The sequence below is a fragment of the Anarhichas minor genome, unplaced genomic scaffold, assembly GCF_050575085.1.
Source record: "Anarhichas minor isolate MPS153535 unplaced genomic scaffold, ASM5057508v1 ptg000025l, whole genome shotgun sequence".
Taxonomy (NCBI): Eukaryota; Metazoa; Chordata; class Actinopteri; order Perciformes; family Anarhichadidae; genus Anarhichas; species Anarhichas minor.
In genome coordinates, this window is record NW_027466471.1 from 8868492 (window position 1) to 8890882 (window position 22391).

At 41.3% G+C, this 22391-nt stretch overlaps 1 protein-coding gene across 1 annotated transcript in view; it reads right to left on the reverse strand.

The window, feature by feature from the left end:
- Window positions 1-22391, reverse strand: part of grid2 (glutamate receptor, ionotropic, delta 2) — a 425055-nt gene that overhangs the window by 166284 nt on the left and 236380 nt on the right. The window contains exon 3 of the mRNA XM_076099476.1: window positions 11750-12037. Coding sequence (XP_075955591.1) covers window positions 11750-12037 — 288 coding nt within the window. The remainder of the gene's footprint in view (window positions 1-11749; window positions 12038-22391) is intronic.

A 22391-nucleotide genomic window follows, 5' to 3' on the forward strand; every position in this document is an offset into this window, starting at 1 on the left:
TCCAGAGGACAGCAGCTGGGCACCCAATCTGTTTAAGATGGGGTTGTAAATTGATACAGACTCGAGTGTCTGTCTGTGCATACGTGTGCATTCAGAGGCACAACATATGAGTGAGTGCATCATTTTAACTTGATAAAAAAATGATCATTCATTTTTCAGTGTATCCATATCGCTCACGGTTTGTCTAATAATCGCGACATTGTTGTTGTATTTGGTTTGTTTGTCTGATAAGAGAGGTAGATGAGCAAACAGAGACTACGAGATGGCATCTTTAATGGCCAAACAACACAGCTCTAATCGGTGCAGGAGCACAGAGTTATCAAGCCATTCAGATCTAATTACTATTATTAATTAGCAGAAATAATTACTGTTTAACTATATTATCATTGGCAATGCCATCATCATCACTAGGGCTGTGACTCCTAATGAGCTACATAACATGAATCAGTTGTAAAAAAAGTAATAAAAAAGGCTGAGCGGCTCACAGTTTAATCAGTGGCCCCGACGTGCCAAACTATGATGCTTTGGGTATCCCCCTCTAGCGCCAGTTTTCCACGTTTCATAACATAATGGTGGTATGGGTTAAGAAAAGTATGTTAAGTAATTAAAACATGTGACAGTATGTTAAGTAGGCAGCGTTAGAAATGCGTTGTGGTAAACTAAATAACCTCCGTAAAGGTACGTAGCAACGATACGTAACTTGAAATAAGTCAACATTGATTTTTGGTTTGACATGGGACACAAACACCGCTCTCCTAGAGGAAAATCCTGTTTGTTTGACCCATCCATCACCCCAGACCGCCACCCCAAGCGGAATTTGTCGCTCTTTATGCTACATAACCTGACTTTGTCCTTAACTCCCTCTATTGCTACGGCGTCGTATTTTGCCTATTTGACGAGTTGAAGGTAAGAAGGGGTTGAAAAAGCAGTTGAAAATGCAGATGCAGACATCCTCATTTACTTACAGCTGTAGGAGCAAACATCACTGATCATACAGTAGATATTAAACTGAGGTTTAATGAGGCTGTGGTTTTTTATAACCCACAAAAACAATACAATGTCTGTGCTTCAGTATACCATGACTCTGTCTTTCATCCCAATAAAAGCTAAATCACATTCACTTTCCTATACTCATCAATAAACACCAAAGCAAATATGTATGGTTGCTTAAACACAGTACACATAGACTTTTACCAGTCAAAACAGATTCAAGCCTAGTTCATAAATCTCCATATCTATCAAAGCATCGTCACTGCCATTCATAGTCAATGGTGCCAAGCTACGTAAACATTTTACACCGTCTCTGACGAAGACAGTGTGTCTGATTTATGTTCGCTATGCGTAGAAAGCTTTATAAATCAACGGATTTAAAAAGCTTTCTTCAACAGAGCAAGAATAAATTAAATAATGTGGAGACCCCAAAGAGCAGAAAACTCGGTTGCTTATTCTTATGCATATTGTGCTTGTTCCTATTTGCATTTAACATTACAAAATAATTTGTGCCACTCCAGTTTTCCCTCAATATGTTTTTTATAAATTGGCCTGTGTGTCTGTAAACTTTGTCCTTGCTTTATGTCATGTCTGCCTATTCTAGTGACTGTATTACAGGCCTCTTTGTCACCTTATACCTGTTTGTCCACCTGTCAGCCATTCTCCCTGTCTGCTTAGCTGCTGATTGACTAGAGGGTCGCTCTGGCTTTATTTGCACTCATCAATTATTTCTCCATACTGGCTTATAGTCCAGGTTGTACAGCATGTCTAATACATTTGCCTTGCTCCAATCTGTGAGGAGCTTAAAACACAAACCCACCTGTCTCCCCAAATACAGCTCATCACGCTCACTAGATTAAACAGTTAAAAATGTATTTGTAAACTTGTGCAAGCCGTGATCTTTGACTTGGTTAAAGATAATGTGGAACATGCTCAGATGTATTTAGGCTGTAAACCGTCGTTGATGAATAACGTAACACCCTGCCACCAATCACACATATATTAAAAGTGTAAAGCAAAAAGGGTAATTAATTACAATAGATAGGCAATGTTGCCCATAGCAATGTAGAAAAGTTCAGCTACAGGTGAGATATTCAGTATTGGAATGTTTTATAACAACCACTAGGGAAAAAAAAGAAAAAGTAATTGACTTTCAAACGTGGACATATTCTGGTCCAATTTTACACATTACCAGTCAAAAGCATCCTCATTTCCTCCCTCAGAGTTCGGCTGACTTCCTGCCTCCTGCTGTTCAAACGACAAGGCTTAAGCACGCACTCCCCACTGCTGAGCGGATCATTGGCTGTCAGCTGCTTTCCATCAAGGAACTTCAGAGCGCCGTAGCGGATAAAAAGACGGGTACAATTTCCACCGACCTTGCCCACCAAGGCAACCATCTGTCCGAGAAGCATTCCTCTGGGAGACGGTACCGCTCCATTAACACCATGATCAACCATGACCTCAACAGCTTTTTTCCCCCCCAAGTGGTCACCTTACTCTACCACTCTACCACTCCTCCCAAGTCTCCCGTGGATAGACATACTGTGCATCCCCCACAGTCCCACACCTCTTTATCCTCATCTAATAGAGATGACTGCTGCCATGCTATTCCCTGCGGCCAAAGTGTTTTTAGCAACATTTATAAAAACAACTTTTAGAGTGTCTATATGGCCCTGATTCACTTCAGCTTCTGTACACTATACCACTTCTCATACTAGTTTTCTTTTTTCAATTTAGAAACCCAATTGTGCAAAAACACAAGATGTCATGTTTTCTTCAAATGTATCCATTCTCTGTATACAATGTTGGTTGTAAAGTATATTTTTGCAAAATCCCTATTTGTTACCTTCATTTTCCAAAATGAATAATGGAGCCCCATCCATGTCCATTGATTACCTTCTTAATGCACCTTGTCCCACCTTTTCAAGTGTTATAGTGAAACTAAAAAAGGCATTTTGTCCCTTTCCTCCATTCGTCAGGCTTCTCTTCTTTCCCCCTCTATCCCATCTATCCTCCAGTTTCCTGGCTCAAAGGAAAAGCTGGAGTTAATGTAGTGTAGCAGCCAACGGTATGCGGGGATTTCACCTGCATGTACCGACTAGCTCAGTGGTACTCCGTCTGTGTTCAGTCTGTGTTCAGAAACCCCGAATCCACTCTCCCTTGCTTGCTTTCCCCTCAATCCTCTCTCTTCCCTTGACTCTTCATCTGAAACCTCCCTCTGTTTCCCTTGTTTGCTTTGTGTTCTCTTGGGCTGAATCTCATTTTGAGAGTGTGTAAAGTCCAAGCTTTTCCTCTCTGGAAGGCGGGCTCTGTGTCATGTGTGATGTCCGTCAATTCCACACTGGGGACCTGAGTTCGCATCCCACCGACAGTCAGTGTTGTTGTTTTTATAACCAAACCCTCACCTCATAAAATGAGCAATTCCCGTGAACCTTCCCTTAGTTTATCTAAGTGGTCTTAGTCTTAATGACCTATTTTGTCCTTTACAACTTGTTTGTTTTATTTTTTCACAATGTCAGTTAAATGATTTGGTTATCCACTGCATAAAATATTACCAAAATAAGCTATAAGAGAAAATATTATCTTTTGATATAATCACTGGTCAAGATAGTGTACATGATTTTAGGCCATTATGTACCTTTACATGGGAAATAAAAGAGAGGGAATCTAAATATATCATTTGTTGGAGTGTGCACTGAGAACACCCGTTTAGAGGGAGGATATCAAAGGAGAAACATCTATATGAACTTTGCTCAGCGAAGAAATGAAACGGATAGTCCAAAAGGAGGTGTTAACACATCTGGTATTAGAGGAGATTCCCCTGAGTTAAAAATCAAATATCTGCAAATGAGCTTCAGCCAATGTTACTCCCTGGTTGTCTGTCAGAGCCTCTCCCCAGTTGACCCTCTCTCTGCTTGACTTGTGAGTCTTCCCAAACCATCAAATAACAAAGGAAATGCCAAACTTTGGGTTTGTACACTTTAACTCTACATCTAACTTTTCAGTTTAAGGCCTTTTTCCTTCCCGACCTCCTGCTCTGTTTCAACCTTCCTCTCCCTGCCTGAGGCATTTACAGCGTTTGTTTGACAGCTAATGGGGAATAGCCACGCATAGCTGGTAGTGACTTTAGAAAGAGGCAGTGTCCATCCATCGCAACAACTTGACTACCAGAGCTACCCTAAGTTTTCCCAATGACTGACGCTTGCTCTAGAGCAGGGAATAAAGCTTGATCGCATATTGTCCATATCATAAAGTTAGTTTTTTGGCTTCCATGGAATCCATGCTGACATGTATTAGTTTCACAAGTTGCAAGTCAAGCTGAGGGAGGAGTGGGGTAACAACTTGGGTCGAGGCCAAAGGGGGGAGCAGAGTACAAATGTAATTTCAACAGATGCTAGTACATTGAAGAGTTTATACCTGTATTCTTTTTATACTTGTGTAAGGTATTGTTAAGAGCAATGTTCAAAAATTGGTATGGAGTAATACATTCCAGCATTATTTTTGCTGTCTACCTCCCTTTTTAGTTTTTTCAGCGACAGGTATTAGTGCTCAAAGATTTGCCAATGAATCGTTCTTTTTGAAAGCCTCTTAGAGAGGAATGAGCCAGGTTAACTTCAGATAACCACTGCTCCAGACTCTCGTTCAGCATGATTATTTTACAATATTAAATAGCAATATCAATTGAGAAAAAAATTGAAGGAACCATATTTGCAACTAAACCTCATTTTCAGAGAGGCATTATGGAAATCTGTTTCTCTAACTATCTCCACCCTGTTCTGCTGTTAGACCAACACCCGTATGCCTTTGCTTTGTCTTTCCCCTCAGCCTTTACCTCTGGCTATCCTTATCCCCGCCTCAGGCATTTCACTGTTGTATGGCTCGAAGGCAGTGGCTCTTGAAATATGGACTGAGCCTCGAATGGAATGCCCGTCAGTTTCTCATAAGCCTGCCTGGAAAATTAAATCATCAGCTGAAGTTGTGGCTGAAAATGTTCAAGGACCTAGCTCTTGGGATCTGAACTGAAACTTAGGACGTTTACCTTCAAATAGCAAATAAAATGCTTCAGGCCCTGAAGCATCGCTAGTCTTCCCAACTATCTATTGCTCTCTAAATTGCCTATTCCTTTAGATCTAAGTGCCTATCGCCATCCACCACTCTTGCTTTATTTCCCTTCCTTCTCTTCCTCCCTTATACCTTTTTTTTTTTTTCTTTCAACGCTCCAGGCTCTGCATTCCCAGAGTCCCTGCAGAGAGTTTAACCAACACTTGATAAAAACCAACACTCTATAAAAGGCTTGGCACCTTTTAGGTGTGCATCACCTTCAATACCTCCCCCATCTTCTCCAGCATGTAGTACCCCCCACACACACCCTCTTCTCTGACATTCACATACCTTATGTGTCTAACTTCATCTCAACTTTCCTCAGCTCCCTTCTTTCTTCTTTTATTCCTATGACCTTATTTTGATCTGGACCTGCCTCTGCCCTGGGCTGCTTTGACATTGCTGAACTGCATGCAACACTAGAACCCTTATCGTTCACTTGTACTAAAGGATTTTAGTCGCAAGCACATTTCCATCCAAAACAAGTGCTCTGGGATTATAACACCCACGCGACCACTGGACGCGTTGTATTCTGGTTCCAATGTCTGTTTGAAAAAACAGCTTCAAACAATACTGGAATTGTGTCTGCTCTGACAGCAAATTCTGAGGTATACCACGGCACCTGCCGTACCTCTATTTAATCCTGTTCTCTCTCTCTCTCTCTCTCTCTCTCTCTCTCTCATTACAAAGGGCATTTCCCCTCCAGTGCCCTCCAAGGATGTAAACTGCTAATCCAGGGTCACGTTTGTAAAAGGTTTTACACCCTTTTCAGTTGTTTTTCTGTTTATCTGCTTTCCTGGCTGCCTTTTTCTCTGCCCTACCAAATCTGCTATGCCTTTAGATCCATGTCCCTTACCCCTCTCTGCTTTGCTGTTTCTGTTTTCCCTTATATATTCACATCATTTTTATCTCTTTTTCTGTCTTGCTCTCTGAACGATTTTACTCTGGAGGAGACAAAGTAAGACATGTCCTCCCTTTATAAAGCTTGTAGACCTTTGGTGTTTGGCTCCTGAGTGTTCCTGTTTGCCTCCATTCTTCTGAATCTGCCTTTATTATCAACTTTCCCACGTCTCTCTTGCCGCAGCTTTTATGTATTTTTCACCTTCTCTTTCACCTCCCACCAGCTTTCCCCCCTGCGGCATCTCTGGGCTTCACTATCGTTAAAAAACAGATATACATCTATGCATCTATCTCTCATCATTCCTTGTTCTCTTTCCCTTGTCTCTAGAAGCGACTTCATATTGTCGTCTCTCCTATTTTCCCTCCGTTACTCCATTTTGTCTCCTGCAGTGCAGATATGGTTCAAACATGGCATGTCACTGTAAGGTCCAAACCAACATCCATGAGGCCAATAGATTTGCAGAGGTTGGGCTCATTAACCCTTCTTTCTTTTTCGGCGCAAAAGATTGGTGGTGTGACGTAATAGGTTTGTACCTTTCAACTTAAGACTAAATATTGCTTCAGAAAATCAAGCTGGACAAAACTGTTTCCTATTTTTTTTAAAGAAATAAATCAATAAAATTGCTCAGCTTTTGTGTTTGCTCCTAAATATTATAAGTTTATGTTAAATTTGAACCATGAGAATGGGGACTGTGCATTTGACTACTGTATGTCTCACATTTCCTGTGTGTTAAACAGGTGATTTTTAATACATTTTTAAGAAGTAAGGGAAAGTGATCAATATCTTCATGTCACATTTAAAATCTCGGCATTCAGTAAAAGTCAAGGCATTTGAAAGAAAATGAAAAAAATCCCAGACGTATCCTGCCCCAAACACTCTCCTGTTCTCTGCTGAATGTCTTTTCTCTATGTAGCCTTTAACGAGATCAAACGCACGCTGGGAGTTTACCTACAATGAGTCTTTGTAAGGTGAAAACTTGGCATTTCCAATTTCATTACATTTTTTTCATCAAGTCTTAAAAAGTGTGTGATCAATTTAAGATGAAAAAATCTCATTTTCCATTCCATTCTCTTATTTAGCAACAACATATTAGACTTTTTTGCCCTATATGCATGAAACATTTCTGTATTCAATGGCATTTCTTTCTTTTTCTTTTTCATTGTATTCTTCTTTTTGTTATTACCCTTTTCCCCATTACATTTTTCACCTATATCTGCCCTGTCAAGTAATTTCTTTCCACCTCTATAAAGGAGCAGACACAACAAGGTGAGGTGACACTCTTCACTGTAACATCAGCGAGCACAATACGGTACACTCTTACTCTTTGTATGAACCTATAAGATCAGGTGTTGGCCTTTTCACACTTTTCCCTGTGTGATGGGGAGAAAGAAAGAAGGGGAACAAGAGGAGTCTTTCATTGTTCTCATCTGGGCCATTACTCACTAATGAGCAAATTGTTAGGAGGGAGTTTAAAGATAGGAGGGAAGTATATTTCAAGGTATGGATTTTTGTTTTAAAACTATTAACATGCTTCATTAGGCAGCACTATGCAAGGTGACAGAGACAAGTTTAATAACCATGAAAATGGGTTACAGCAGGAACTCTAATCCACACTTTCAGCACATGGCACAGACCCAGGACACTGCATCATACTATATGAACTGCATTATGACAAACAGGGCCTGGTATGAATGGTATCCTCCTGAGGTGGGCACCACTTTATCATGTTGATTTCATATTTAATGTATACACTTCTGGTAAAATATGTATAACTAGAGTAGACATGCAGGTGATGCACAGCAGGCATGAGTGGCTGTTGCTACATTGACCAAGTTAGCCAATATTTGACCCATATCGTCTTTTAGAGGAGATTAGCTGTATCCCATGTGAATGCATTTAATGTTTAGATTGGTTGTTTGTTCCAATCTAAAGACACAGAACTGCTACGCTTCTCACATCATTATATGCAGTACTTTCGCTTATAGTGAAACGTTTACAACTAATACTAGTTAAAGATTCTCTACACAAATTCAGAGCAAATCTATGAATGAGGGATTGCCTCCACACAGTTAGCTGCGAGCTGCTAACAGTTCTAACAATACGAACAGCCGCAAATAACGGCAACGGTGCTGACAGGTGTTATCCTGTGGGGGGGGGGACACTACGCTTCCGCAAAACTGCAACCGTCTGAACAGCATTATCAGCTTTAACCGCCGAATGGGCACAGTGCAGAGCAGCGGCTATCAGCCAGCCAGTGGGGCACAACTGAGCCGGCTATGTAAACAAAGCACAGATAAGCTCGCATTATAACACACAAAGAGGAAGAGTGACTTCATTATCTAATCAGGACGCCATCACTCTGATATATTTTTACAATAGTGTGTTGCTGCTATATTCATATTCATATAGAGAACCTTTGAGGTCTTTCATCATTTCACTCACATTACTTTTTATCAAACAAAGTATACTTGTCCAAAATATCAGCACTTTTATTGTTCTCTCATTAAAAAAAGCTGGCAACCTAACAAGCCTCCCAATTTTAAAACGGCACTTCCGTTCGGTATAACCTTTTACTATTGTGCCTCAGGCCCCTCTTGTCATTGGCTAAAAGCAAAACCAAACAAATCACCTTAATGTCAACAGTGTTGTTAACACTAAGTGGCACTTCCCACATTTGCTCAACAAGGCCTGTGTTGCTTTGGTTTTGACTGTATTTTTTAATTTTTTTATTTAAACCTTTATTTAACCAGGTGAGTCCCATTGAGATTAAACATCTCTTTTTCAAGGGAGACCTGGCCAAGACATTATGGGCAAGGTCACTCAGCAGGTAACAGTAACTTGTCACTCTCATTTTAAAAATGTCAGTGTGAATACAAGACACCCGAGGACAGACTGAAAAGAAGTGAAAGAGAAAACGGAGCAGAAATCAGAAAAGAAGAATGACAGAAAGGAATATGGAGGGAGAGAGATAAACTGCGGCAGGAGAGAAAGAAAGATAAAGAGAAAACTTGTGTTCTCAGTGTCCGGAACGCACCACTAGAGTTGACAATAGTTGCACCGAAGCTTCATTTGAGAGGACACACTCGGCTGTCTGTTCTCTAAAGAACTCTCCTTGTACAGAGACGAGGCCTTTTGGGAACATTGCTATCATCTTAAAAGGCCATCTCTGTCTCTCTCTCTCTCTCTTCTCTTTTGCGCTCTTTCTCTCTCCCCTCTCTCCTTCAACAGGGGGTGAGGCCATTAGGGAACAATGGTGATATCTTTAAAGGGCCTTCTGTGGCTGAGAGAACATCACTGCCAAAACCCAAAGGATCCATGTGCTGAATCAGTGGTCACAGAGCACAGAGGGGAAGGAGGGATTTAAGTGGGGTGCAAACATGTGTGTGTGTGTGTGTGTATGGGGTCTGTTGTGTAGATATTTTTTTTAACTATACCCCATTTGGGGACACATTTTAGAGTCGATTAAAGGTTGTCTAGCTTGGTGAAAAAATGCTGTTCCTTCAGTCTTGATCAGGGTTACGTTAATGTCACAGCTAAAGCCTTTTCCCAACAGGCATGCATATATCTGTTGTTAACTCTAAAGAAGTTGAATTCATGGAGACCTTTGGTGCAGAAGAAAAAAAGCCAGAAACCAAATCAGTTGATTCAGATTTCAATATATGAGGAAAGGCAGTGATGGACAAGATACTGCTTAAAATTCTCATGCAAATATGTTCTTATTGTCTCTCTACGATTTCTTCATACATTTTTTGGACGTATGACACTACATTGTTGCCCGTGCAGCACTTGGGCTCTCACCACACCATTCATCATGGGTCAGATTGACAATTGTTCTGTCAAAGTACTTAATATGCAAAAGTTACCAGGCTCTATGCCAACAGTGTAACATACACACAGAGCAGCACTATAGTACTTAGTAACTGTGTTATTGTATTCTTCGACCTACTATTAATTTACTGATTGAATGCCAAGAGTATATTAGGGTTTATGTAACCATCTCGTTTACTACACTGACATCTGCAGTGTGCTACTAGCACTTCCAGAAGGGCCACATCAGCCACTATTCAATATTCATCCAATATAAACTGCTTGGTAGAGCTCACCAGCTAGAGTGCATATTAAATACACCAATACAATGCTTTAAAGCCTCGGAAGATTGAGCTGGAGCCTGCAGAGCGTATTGCAAAAACAATTCCGCTGCAGAGATATCCCATTGGAGATCAATGCAAACAACACATTAATGGTGTTAATTGACTACAATGAGTGAGATGAAGCCCCGCTATATGGATTAAATCAACACTGAATCACCTCGGGCAAGAAATTATTACACTGCTGTCTATAGGCTTAGGCCTGTTAGATTTCTGTCCACCCACAGATGAGTGATGTCACAGCTAGTGTTTTCCATCAGCTTGCAAAATACCTGCTCAGACATCACTCATCGGGGTGTGATCCAAAATGCAAGATGCTTTTAAGTTTCAACCCCTTGGGAGCGGTGCACCGGCAGTGTGCATCCCTTTATGACTCAGAGTTGAATTAACTTTACACAGAATGAGGCAGTGTGATGGCGTAAACTGACAGGGTACGTGCTTTGTGTGAGTCTGATTAAGTTCAGGATCCTAGCTCACAAGAGAGGCTCCTCGCCAAGCAATCAAGAAGGTTGGACCATATAAAGGACACAATACGTAACAGACCGCATGCACACCTACACATTATGAATTCACCTATGTCCACAGAAAACAGCAACGTGATATTTCTGTTAAAAGAAGCTCAGACACTGCACAAACAAAGTTGTACTTTATAAAAGGGACATATGATGCTTCTAGTCTAATGTTAGAGCTAATGGACTGGAAAGAGAGAGGGCGGACAGATGGAAAGAGATGGAGAAGCAGGGTGAAATGAGACAGCATACACACACACAGGCAGACGGATGTGTCACCAGCATAAAGATGCATAAATATACATATGTCATATGCATACGCATGTCCGTGTCTGTTTGTTTTGACAGAAAGACAGAGAGAGAGAGAGAGAGAGAGAAAGGAGAGAAAGGAGAGAAAAAAAGAGAGAAAGCAGTGTTTCTGACTTAACCATACATCGATTAGCTCTCTAATGTCCTACCATAATGAGAAACCATTGATACTGTTACGTTAGATAAATTCGAGCAGTTTCATAGACCTACTATTGCCCTACAAATGCAAAGCACAGTCATTTCACATTTGATCAAAATTGAGTTATAACCTCTATCTGACTTTCTGACATCTGTTCTATTATATGAAAAAAAAAATATGCCACAGAAATGTGTAATTTTTGCAAATTTTCAGCTCTTTAAATCTTCACTAACAAAACTGACCTAATAACCAAGCCAAAACACACTTTGGCTGTGCAGTTCCATCATTCTGACTGTATATTGCTGCCCAGGCTACAGTTAGTGCACTCTGGCTTGATAGTCTGTGTGCTCTAGGACTCTTCACCGCACTCTACGTCATAGAAAGGCAGCTAGTCGACTCTTGTTATCTGTATATCAATTTTTAACATTGATTTCATTCAGTATGTTATTCCACATAATCATAATAGGCCATCTCATTTTTTGACACTAGTCATGTGATTTGGTGTGGTTAAGATACCTTACATAGTTGAATGTATTCATTTATAAACTAATGTATTGTATTGCTTCCAATATAAGTGTTCCAAATTACAATCCTAATCACACACACACATCCACACACACACACACACAGGCAGACAGACAGATTTCCTTACCAAAATCAGAATCATAGAAGAGGATGAACTTCTGCCAGCTGTACTCAGACACCACTTGCATGATGACCTCATTGAGATAGACGGGTGGGCGGACCGATAGGGTGTAGTCATCTGCTCCAGGGATGCGACTGGTTGGTGGGCAGGTGGAGCGAGGTGTTCCCGCCGGGGAGCGCTGGATGAGGAGGTGGGGGATGTGCATGGCATTGGCCAGAGTCTGGAGGCTGCCCGCAGACATGCAGCCAATTGAACTGACCAGAGCCAGGATACCACGGTTCATCAGCTCACAGGCTGGATGGAGGGGAGGGAGGCAGCAGAGAGAGGAGGGGGGAAAACAAAAGAGGAACATGTTATTTTGCAAAGCATAAACAGGGAATTATGCTTCGATGAAGACACAGCAGTGGTAAAAGAATATCTGTTACGGCTGTGGGCAGTACCAAGTCACAGTTTTGATCACAGCAATTATTCATGGTAAGGGTGCACTAAGGCAAATAATTATTATTCTACAGGTCACCACACTGCAGCACCAACTAAAGAGATGGGGCAGTTGTCAGTGAGTTTTTCCTGCTTGTTTTTACGTGTACATTGTCATTTTGAAGACTAAAGAAACAGACAGACAGGAAAAATTACGAAATATACATACGGTAAAGGTACATGGCAGCACAGTAGGCTACATGTAATACAACTACCTATAGCACAAAAAGAGAGTTTTTTCTGCACTACTCTATTGTCTATAAATACAGGCAAGCTTTCACGAGCCTGAAAGCACTCTCGTTTCAAGCCGAGTCTTGATATGATGTGAATTGCTATACTGTAGCATGACTGCATCACCAAAACACTTGGTGCAGAGCATGCTTTGCTTTTTTTGCCAAGCACTATTCTAGCTATTGAATCAAAGTCTTTGGCCTGGAGTGAAGCATGTGTCCACATTATTGATTGACCTCCAGGCTGCTTCATGAGCAATAACACGGTATGAAGCAGTACATTACAGAACACTATTAAAGTATGCTTTTATAACAAGTGTATTCATAGTTGTATTATAAAACCATGTTGTTAAAGATGCCCTTCTTGGCAGAGAGACTTTCCACAATCCCCCCCCAGTTGTTTGTGCTCCACTGTCTAAATGCTCCTCTGCTCTGTATACACTTTCTATGCTTAATTCACCTCCTTTTTCCTCACTTCCACTTTTCATCCTCCCTACACCTCTTGTGCTGTCAAAAACACCTCTACCTCCTACCCTCTCCCGTTATCTCCCCTCTTGTCCAAAACAGCCCCTCTGAGTGCTTACCTTTCAGCCCCAATCATTTCAAAGCTGCAGTCTTGCAGTGATTTGTATTTTAGTTGCCTCAGAGCGCAACTGAATGTTGTACACTGTCCTCAATTTGGAGTCATCTGCCTTCCTCTTCCACCTCCTGCCTAACATCCCTCTCCAGCACCTTTTCCATTCCAGCATCTTTACTCACCAGCCGTTCTCTCCCACATCTTTTGTTATCCCTCAAGGCAACACAAACAACCACCTATCCTCTTTCCTGCCCCCACTCCAGCTATCTTTCCATTCATGGCCTCTTCATCACTCTATTTTTTTTGCACACTTCTTTGCCTCCCACAATCTGCTCTTCCATTACTTTCACCCACATGGACAATCACATGTTGCTCTTAGTTCTTGTCCATTTTCTCTGTCCCTCGTCCATCTTGTTTCATCCGTCACTTCTGCTCCCATGCTGCTACTCACTGCGCCATTCACTGAATGCTAAGCACAAATATTAGGTGTTTATTTCACTTCTAGCTGACTTAAAACTTGACACAGAGTCAGTGGGTAAAACAAAAACAAGTGGGTAAAAAAGTTTAAGAGGGCAATGTGTGACATCTGGCCAGAATTTAAGTTTAAAACATTCCAAAAGATGAACAAACACGATCAACAGAATGTTACAGTGTTGACAATGGCATTATGACAAGATGTCTACATTGTGTTGCAGAGACATGTACTGAAATTAACATTCTACCCAGCTAGATCTGTACTGTCCTGTCATCCCCTCAGTCCACAATGAGAGGATAAAGAAGTAGATGTGCCCCAAGGATAGTTGATAGTTTGTTTATTGGATTAAATCCATAGTGGTAGAAACGAGAAAACCACTCTGGTGATGGGGTTTGCACTGCCTGAATTCAAGTTGCTACACAGCCGGAGCTGCGGCACAAGTCTAATTTTGCAAATTCTTGCCCTGCTGTTAACTAATAGTTGGCTTTTTTATGTAACTGATGAGAGTAAATTGAGATCGTATAGACTCAGTAGTAGAGGTGAAATGCTGCCCCCTATTTGTTTGGAGCTCTGTGGCCAGTACAGTGAAGACAAAGACACAGATATACACACACACACTCAAATGGTAAAATGGCAAGAAAGCACAATCTAAACCACACACAGTCAGCTTGAACAGTATAATGCCACACAGACCACTCTGTCGACACTGCACAAACTAAGCTAGAGAAAAGAAAGAAAGTTAACAACAAAGAAAAGCTTGAGGAGACAGATTCATAATGCTGAGAAAAGCAGAATAAAACATCGTATGTGTGCATGTGTGTGTGAGAGAGAGAGAGAACATAAGAGCTATACAATATGACAACGTCTACTGTGTCAACTGGTTTGTACGAAAACAACCTAATGAGTTGGATTTCAAAGTGGTTTGTGAGGATGAATAGTCAAATCGTGACATGTGTGTGTTTGTCTGCGTATTAATGAGGCACTATGTGGTGTCTGCTTCCTGTAATTGCATGTTGTTCAATCACATAGTTCAAGCATTACTGATTCAATTATGATTGGTGACTTTTAGGATGTACAAGTCACCCTTAAACTATATTCATTCATCTGTTCAAGATACATTCATTGTCTTGAACACCGAGCACATGTGGACAAAAAAAGCCTAACGCACAAGATTAAAGTCATGCCGGAGCTGGTCCACTCAAAAAGGTACAGTTTATAAGGTTAGTTGGTTACAGTTGTCAATCAAGTCAATTCTGTAATTAATTGGCAATACATTGTTTGGAACAATTCCCCTCTTTAGGAATAGCTAAAGGGTTATTTCAGGCAACCATTGATGTCGATGATTAATGAGTGGAAGCTAAAGCAGTTTCAATCTCTCTGCCCATTGTGCAAGTCCACATTTTGAGGAATTAATTAAAGTGTAACAATATATGATTAAACTTCCCCAAGTCTCAGCATACTGCTTAGTCATGGTCATTCTTCTTCAAACCAATGAGCCCAGGATTCATCTTCTATCTACAGATCTACCTTCATGTTTGAGCAAAGGTACGTCTGTGGGTGTGTGGGGAGGTGCACCTACTTATGTGCGTACATTAAAGTATGAATGCATTTTGAGTCTGCACATGCACGTCTGCATTTCTCTGAATACTTGAGCCGAATAAGCCAGTCATGTATCATAAGCTACTTGATCTACTTTATTCCACATCCCTATTATAGCAGTCGTGCTAACTAACGTTTCATCCGCCTTGCTCTAGTCTAGCTGTAGCGCATTAGCTTAGCATCATCAAGGCTTTTGGCTAATGGAAGGCTTTGCTAATCCTCTACTTATTTGGGCACTTTGGAGAATTAGTGCCCTCATCCCCTCAACATCAGACATTCTTAAGTCTGCAGGGGGCTTCTAAGCACTAGGCTCATTAATGCTCTTTGCTAACGACTTAAAGGGCCCGTTAACCCAGCCCAATGTTACATCACTCTGAAGTGTGCAAGAGTTAAAGGAGAGTTTGACCTAAGAGGAACACACTTTGCTATCGGTATGAAAGGTCTGTATAATATATTTTGAAAGTAAGTCCTGCCCGAGTGAGTATGAGTCCAAAGTTCCTTAAACCTTTTTTTTAAACACTTTTAAGAACAACCACCGTTTACAGTGACTGCAGTTGGAGCGCAAAAACACATTTGGTGTGTAGGAGTGCAAACATTTGGAGTTTTTCACCTAAACCGTAACCGCCTACTAAACAACACTCACACACCACCACCACCACCATCGTCGTCATCTCCAGCCCACACACAAGCCCACTCACACATGTGAACCCCTGCTGTACATGAGCCGTATCCTGACTCATGATAAATCATTCGGGGGTCAATCGGGCTAAAACAGGTAAGACCTGTCAAGCAGCCATGCAGAGGTGTTTATTTGAGGGATGTACATGTCAGTCATACAAACACACATATAGCCCTACACATCCCAGAGCTCAGACGGTCAGCCACAGGGATCACTATAGGTGTCGTCTATTATTTACATATTTACCTCTCTTGCCTCTTCATCTTTGTAGATGATTTCTGTGTTGTTGTTTTTTTGTTAATGAAATGCTTGATTGGTCGGAAACCCGTATGGGGAACTCAACGACGTCTAAGTATATAACCGCTACCTCGTCCTGGTCTTGTCTATGTTTACCGACACTTGTGATGCATGCTCAGCGCGCATTGTACATGTGTTGTCTGCAACAGAGCATGTTATTGAGCCCTCTCTCCAGCTTGTCGGTCTGTCAGAAGAAATAGACTGCAAGCACTTCACCAGCACCCAGGTGTGACCGATTCTTCTCTCTATCTGTGACTCTCCAAGCAGCTCTCCTCCAACCGCACACTCACACACACACACTTCATCACACTGATACCAATCCTCCAGTTTCTGTGGCCCAGTGACTGAGGACGGAAAGGGGAGGAAAGAGAAAGAGGTACTGTAGGATGCAGGGAAATCAATACCTGAAGAAAACCAATACAAGAGTGTCCGTATGCCTGTAGCTGTAAAACGTTTCTTGAGTAAGTTAGACACAACAAGAGACTTTGGCAACCGTTTTAAATAGAGGGAAACAACTCACTGTGAAAGTTGCCTTTCGACATTATTGTCCTCATGTCTATTGAATCGGTCTTTGTGTTTTTGCAGTGTTGTTATTAAGGTTTAACTTTTTCGGTATTTGTTCTTTTACTGTGGAGTTTTGATTGTATAGCAACTGATGTTGTTTTTAATTGTCTTTTATGAATAAATATGGATTGGAGTGGACTGAATTATATAAAAGCCCTAATTTAATATCCCTTTACAATCACTGGGGTGAATTGGTTATCCGAAGCAAAAATGACAATAGAATCAGGTGCAAATGACATAGACATGCAAAAAACATATATTAACACTGGTAGAGCAACATAGCTACCCTTTGTGCAATGTGCCAGAAGTACCAATCACATGACAACAGTAGCTATGGCAGCTGCCTGCCTCATTATGTCACCTGTGTGGGTGGATTTTATGCTAAATGAGGGGTAAAAAGCATAACCACCAAAAGCACTATCTGCTATAAAGGGCATTGAATACTGTAAATTGCAAGTTCAATTTAGTAAAATTCATATGATTTTATAAGACAATGCAGGAAAAAACAAGTTATATTTGAATGGATTATTAATTCCCCCCTAAAATCAAAAAATCTTATTTTTACTTGGGTTTTTCAACCAAATTATTTTAACACTTTGAGCACCACAAGCTGAGTGCCATATAGTCCCATTATTTAGAAGGCGGACATCTCTATGGCCAATATCTCCAAAATGGCAGCTCACACCAAAACAAATCTAGATTGATAAATAGCTCTACAGTTAAGAGCAAACATCTGTATGGGATTTTGGGATGAACTGAACATTAAAAGCATCATAACTGTGAACTGTAAGTTTCTAACACCGAAACTTTAAAACAGATAAGTTAAATGACAAGCGGGCTTTGGTGAGTCTCTAAAATCTCCAAAACTCTGAATGGAAATCCAACCTATCCAACAATCCACAATTAGGAAATGACTGCAGTTTAAGCTAAGGGTGGGTGGTATCGTCAATATGGCATACACCATTTTGATAAAAAGAATATGGATTTAATTTGTTATACATTCAATGTTATCAAAATGACATTGAGAGACTTGAAGATGGAAAAAGCAGATTAGAAATGTATGCTGCTTGTGTCATCAATTAAATACCTGCCAGAAGACATTGATCCATCAATCCTGTTAGTCCAATATTGTCTGTTTGTTGTTTTCCAACATTGCCCACATTTACGGTTCTTATGGTTTATATTGTCATCCAATAGCAATGCTAACAAAAGGCTATTTGTATAAGCTGTTTTTTTTTTGCAAGCTTAGCCGACAGGAACAAGGACAGCTCAATTTATGAGAGAAGTAACCCATTATGTAAAGCAATAAGCTGAATGAAATGACATTGAGTGTCTGCTGGCTGTAAGATTGATAATCAAGATCATAATCAAGTGTTTGGTTTCATCAGAAATCCACTAACAGAGACAGAGAGGAAGTGCTAGCCAGCGCCCACAGCACTGTCATAGCCAAGAGTGTATCTCCATGTCTAGAACTGTGTGAGTGTGTGTGTGGGTGACCTACTTGTGTCTGTGTATTGTTTCATGTATTGTTCCAGATCCACAGCTCCAAACTGCTGCCATGCATTGTGCCATACACGGCTAAGCACTGAGTGGCAGAGAGGGATGCTTACTCACACCGCTGGCGGGCTGAAAATATGCTCTGCTTTGTACACGCCTCCGTGTGTGTGTCTGTGTGGACCGTTGCTTCGCTGATATACACTCCTTGAGGGAATTAGCACTTGAATTAATGTGGTCAGGGAGGTAGAATGTGCAAAAGATAACATGCCCTTTTCGACTTTGTTTCTCTTGAAATTTATCACTCTAAGTTCTCTGACTCCTGGCACTTCCTGTTGCCAAAAATACCAGACCGATGATTTCTCGCAAACACAATCTGTTCTTATTCCTGCCCCCAGTGCGCCTCCCCACCCTCCACCCTGTTCCCATTACATTTTAATGGACCCCCTTTGGTCCCTTCATCTTGTCACATTTAACATCATCTATTCCTAGCTAGCACCAGTCTTTGTGCCCTGGAGATTTTTTGGTCTTCTCTATAACTGTCTGTACCTCCTCTGCTCATTCCCGTCAACTGCCCCTCAATTCAGTACCCCTAACCACTCTATTTATCTACTTATTGCACCCCTGTTATCACACTCGCCAGATGAATGCCCCTTTCTCCCTTTTGTTAATCCCCATCTCTCTCTTTTTTCCCTCTTTCTTGTAAATGTTCACTATGCCCCACACTCTACTTGCCTTTCTCTCTTCCCCCTTTTCCTTAAATAACCCTTTCTATTTACCCATCATCATTCTTTCTCATCCATCTTTTGTATTCCTCCACTCCTCCATTCCCTCCCTGTATTCAACACGAGTCAACAGTATAATTCAATCCCTGGAGTTTAGCTCCCAGTGTTGTTGAGCACGGCAGATAAATGCCTGCACTTGACACCGCCACGAGCTGATCACTCCCTCCTTCACCTTTTGCCACCAATCCAGACTCAACTAAATCCTTAACTCCATTATCTGAGATTGGTGCATGTACATTAGATCATTGTGGCCTCCATCCATCTCGTCATCAGCTCGATTGTTTGTCAAATCCAATTAAACTCCACCATGTGAACTTTTACCTCTAGTGTCTACTTCACTCTCTCTTAATATTCTGCACATCTCCTTTCATCATCCACCCACCCACACCCTCCTTCCCTTATGCTTTAAAACCATTTCATCCAGAAGCAGCAATCCACAACAGTTACCTACACATCATGTGCATTTCACAGCAGATACATAAAGAGCCAAGACGTAAGTAGAGCATCAGCTGCTGACACTCAAATATCAACATAAATGTCTTTGATGAACTGTGAAGAAAACCTGTAATGCACAATTATTTTGAGCAAAAAGCTCGGGACAATGTTTGAATGGCAACAACCTCTCTTCCTTTGCATCAATTTGTCTTATCTCTTTCGCTTCTCTTTGGTTCCCTCCATACCTAAAGTATCTGTTCCACATGTAAGGCCTTTTTCACACCAAATCTTAAATCATTTCAGTCAAAAAGAAAGCCGTATTTTTTCTTTCTTTACTTTCGTTTACAGTTTTCTCCTTCACAGAAGTGATCTGCAGAGGAAATAAGAAAAAACATCTGCGCATAGACTACCTCCTCCTGTTCTCCATGGACTGGAAGAGAAGCTATAGCTTTCATGGAATTGTATGTGTTTTTTCTCTCCTGCTCCCTGCCCATCTTTAGTATCAAATAGGCCTCTTTTTCTCCTAATGTTGATGCACATCGTACACGCACACACCGTCCACATTCTCCAGGTTGTCAGCAGTTTTCTCTCGCTTTTCATGCTATCCTCCTTGACATTCTAAATTACCAGTGGCTCATGTTAGCAGCAGCTGTGCAATGATGGGACACAGATATGTATCGCACACAAAGAAGGTGGTGAAGCAAACTAAAGGATCAGTGTGAAAGGCTTTGCATCTCTCCGGCTCACGGTGCAACAGTTTATCCTCTTTCTCATTTCTTCTTTTCCCGTGTCCTTCAGTTATTCTGCCCCCCACTCCATTCACCCTCAACTCCTCAACCCTCGAAAAGACCCGATGCTGCATAAATCTTTGTGTCCGAGGTCTATCCGCCGTAAAGTAGAGATGAACGTGTCCCCTCGGAAAATTCATAGCTCTTTTCTTCACAGCCCTCGTGCCTTTGCTGCTATTTCTTCACCCGGACAGCTTTACCTCATTCTTCTTCTCTCCTCTCAACACACTACACCTGCACTTCTTTTTAATTTTCCCTTCTCAAGCTTTAGTGGCATTTCTGGCCTTGGAACAGATTCTAATGTGGACCACTGTAAGCCGTTTTCCAAAAGGAGATGCAAACACTCACGCGCAGCATGTTATTCTGCGTGTTTATACAGATTGACTGTTGCCTACCCCCGGTTTCTCTCTCTTTTTCTCTCGCTATCTTTTTCATATTCTCTTTGTCAGCCAGGGTAATGACCCATTTGTCAATGCTTTAATCATATCAAGGAAATGGGTTGGTTGTTGTTCGCTGCTAATGGCTTAGTGTGTCTCTGTTTTCACTGCCTGTGTACACAACAGATGTCATATTTTCCCACTTGGTGTCTCAATAGTCGATTGCACTCAGGTGTGTGTGTGTGTGTGTGTGTGTGTGTGTGTGTGTGTGCATGTGGGGTGCATGTATTTCTGTTTGCCCATGAGTTTTCATGCCTGTGCGCGAACATCATCGTCAGACTATTATTTGAGAGCGATACTGTGGTTGTAGGCTGATGATTATTTTTGTATATAATTGAATGTGATGAGTAAAATGTAACTGTTCCTCAGCTGTTGGCACTTCCTACACAGACTGGCTGGCTGATTGCCCTCCGTCACAAAATTTGGGATGGGACTGCGGATAATCAGTGAGCTATTCATCTCACCATCACACATAATATTTGATCAGATTTTGACAAAACGTTTGGGGGTGTCGCACCTCAATCACCACAATATGTCACTGTGTAAACAGTGCAGTAATTGGCCTGATGTGATGGACTGTGGCATGTGTGTTTACTTCTAACTGATTGACCCGATGAAGAACTGTATTAATAATGGGAACCAACATGTGCTGATGTCTGAGAGCGTGGCTGTGTGTGTGTGTGTGTGTGTGTGTGTGTGTGGTATTCCACACGCAAGTTGTACCAACACCCAGGACTGGTGAGTTTAATATAACCCATACTAAACATAACATTCAGAAGTGTTTACACCATTTACCAGTAAAAGACATTCCCCAGTGCTATAGCGGGGAGACAGCACCATGTTGAGTGATGGAACAACTTCATTAGTTACAGCTGTATACCGAGATTTGGAGGAGACGGGGAGGAAATGGATGGATCGCATTAGAAATGGTGAGGAATAAGAGGAATACAAAAAGAAAAGGGACTTTTTGTTGGTCTATAGAGAGTAAGTTAGGGATGTGCATTTCAGAAGAACGGAGAATTAGAGACTGGAGAGAGGAACAGAGAGATTCGTTAATCGACATATCGCAGTAAAGACCAAGAAAATGAAGGAAGGGTAAGAGCCTGTGGAGACGGACGCAGACATATGCAAATCAGCGGGCAGGACGGGGAGAGGGTGAAGGTAATGAAAGGAGGGAAGGAATGAGAGATGGATGAATTATGGAGAGACTACGGGGAACTCCGTAATTATACACGACTCTATCAGAGTAACTTCGATGAGAAAGAAAGTGGCTGCTCGCTCACTGACAGAGGTGGGAACAGAGGGAGAAACAATAGGGAGCAGTTGATATGCTTGTAATGGAAGGTTAGAGTGATTAAACCAAAATGAATTAATTGAATGATTTCAGCAGAAACATTCTTTGCATTGAGAAGCGTGAGGAGGAGCTCACACGATAGGATTCATGCCCATATAGGAAACTGAGACACCAGCTATTGGATATTTTGTTTGCTCTACACAGAATTCACCGATAAGTTCTCATGATTGCTTCGGACGCATAGTCCCAAATATCTTTCGCTCCAAGCTTATTTGGGAAACGTTTTTTTTTTTCCCTTACTCCTCAAAATCATACATATATTACTGGAATGAGAAATGCTTGAACTCATGTACTTGCATATGTAAAGACAAACAAACACGCTCATCGGGTATTACTACCCTCGGCACATGTTGCAGCAGTAGGTTCTTATATGCTGTTGTTTTTAATTAAAAAAGAAGGAACCTGAACTCATAAGCAATGAGGTGAGTTAGTTGGGATATGATGCACACACACACAC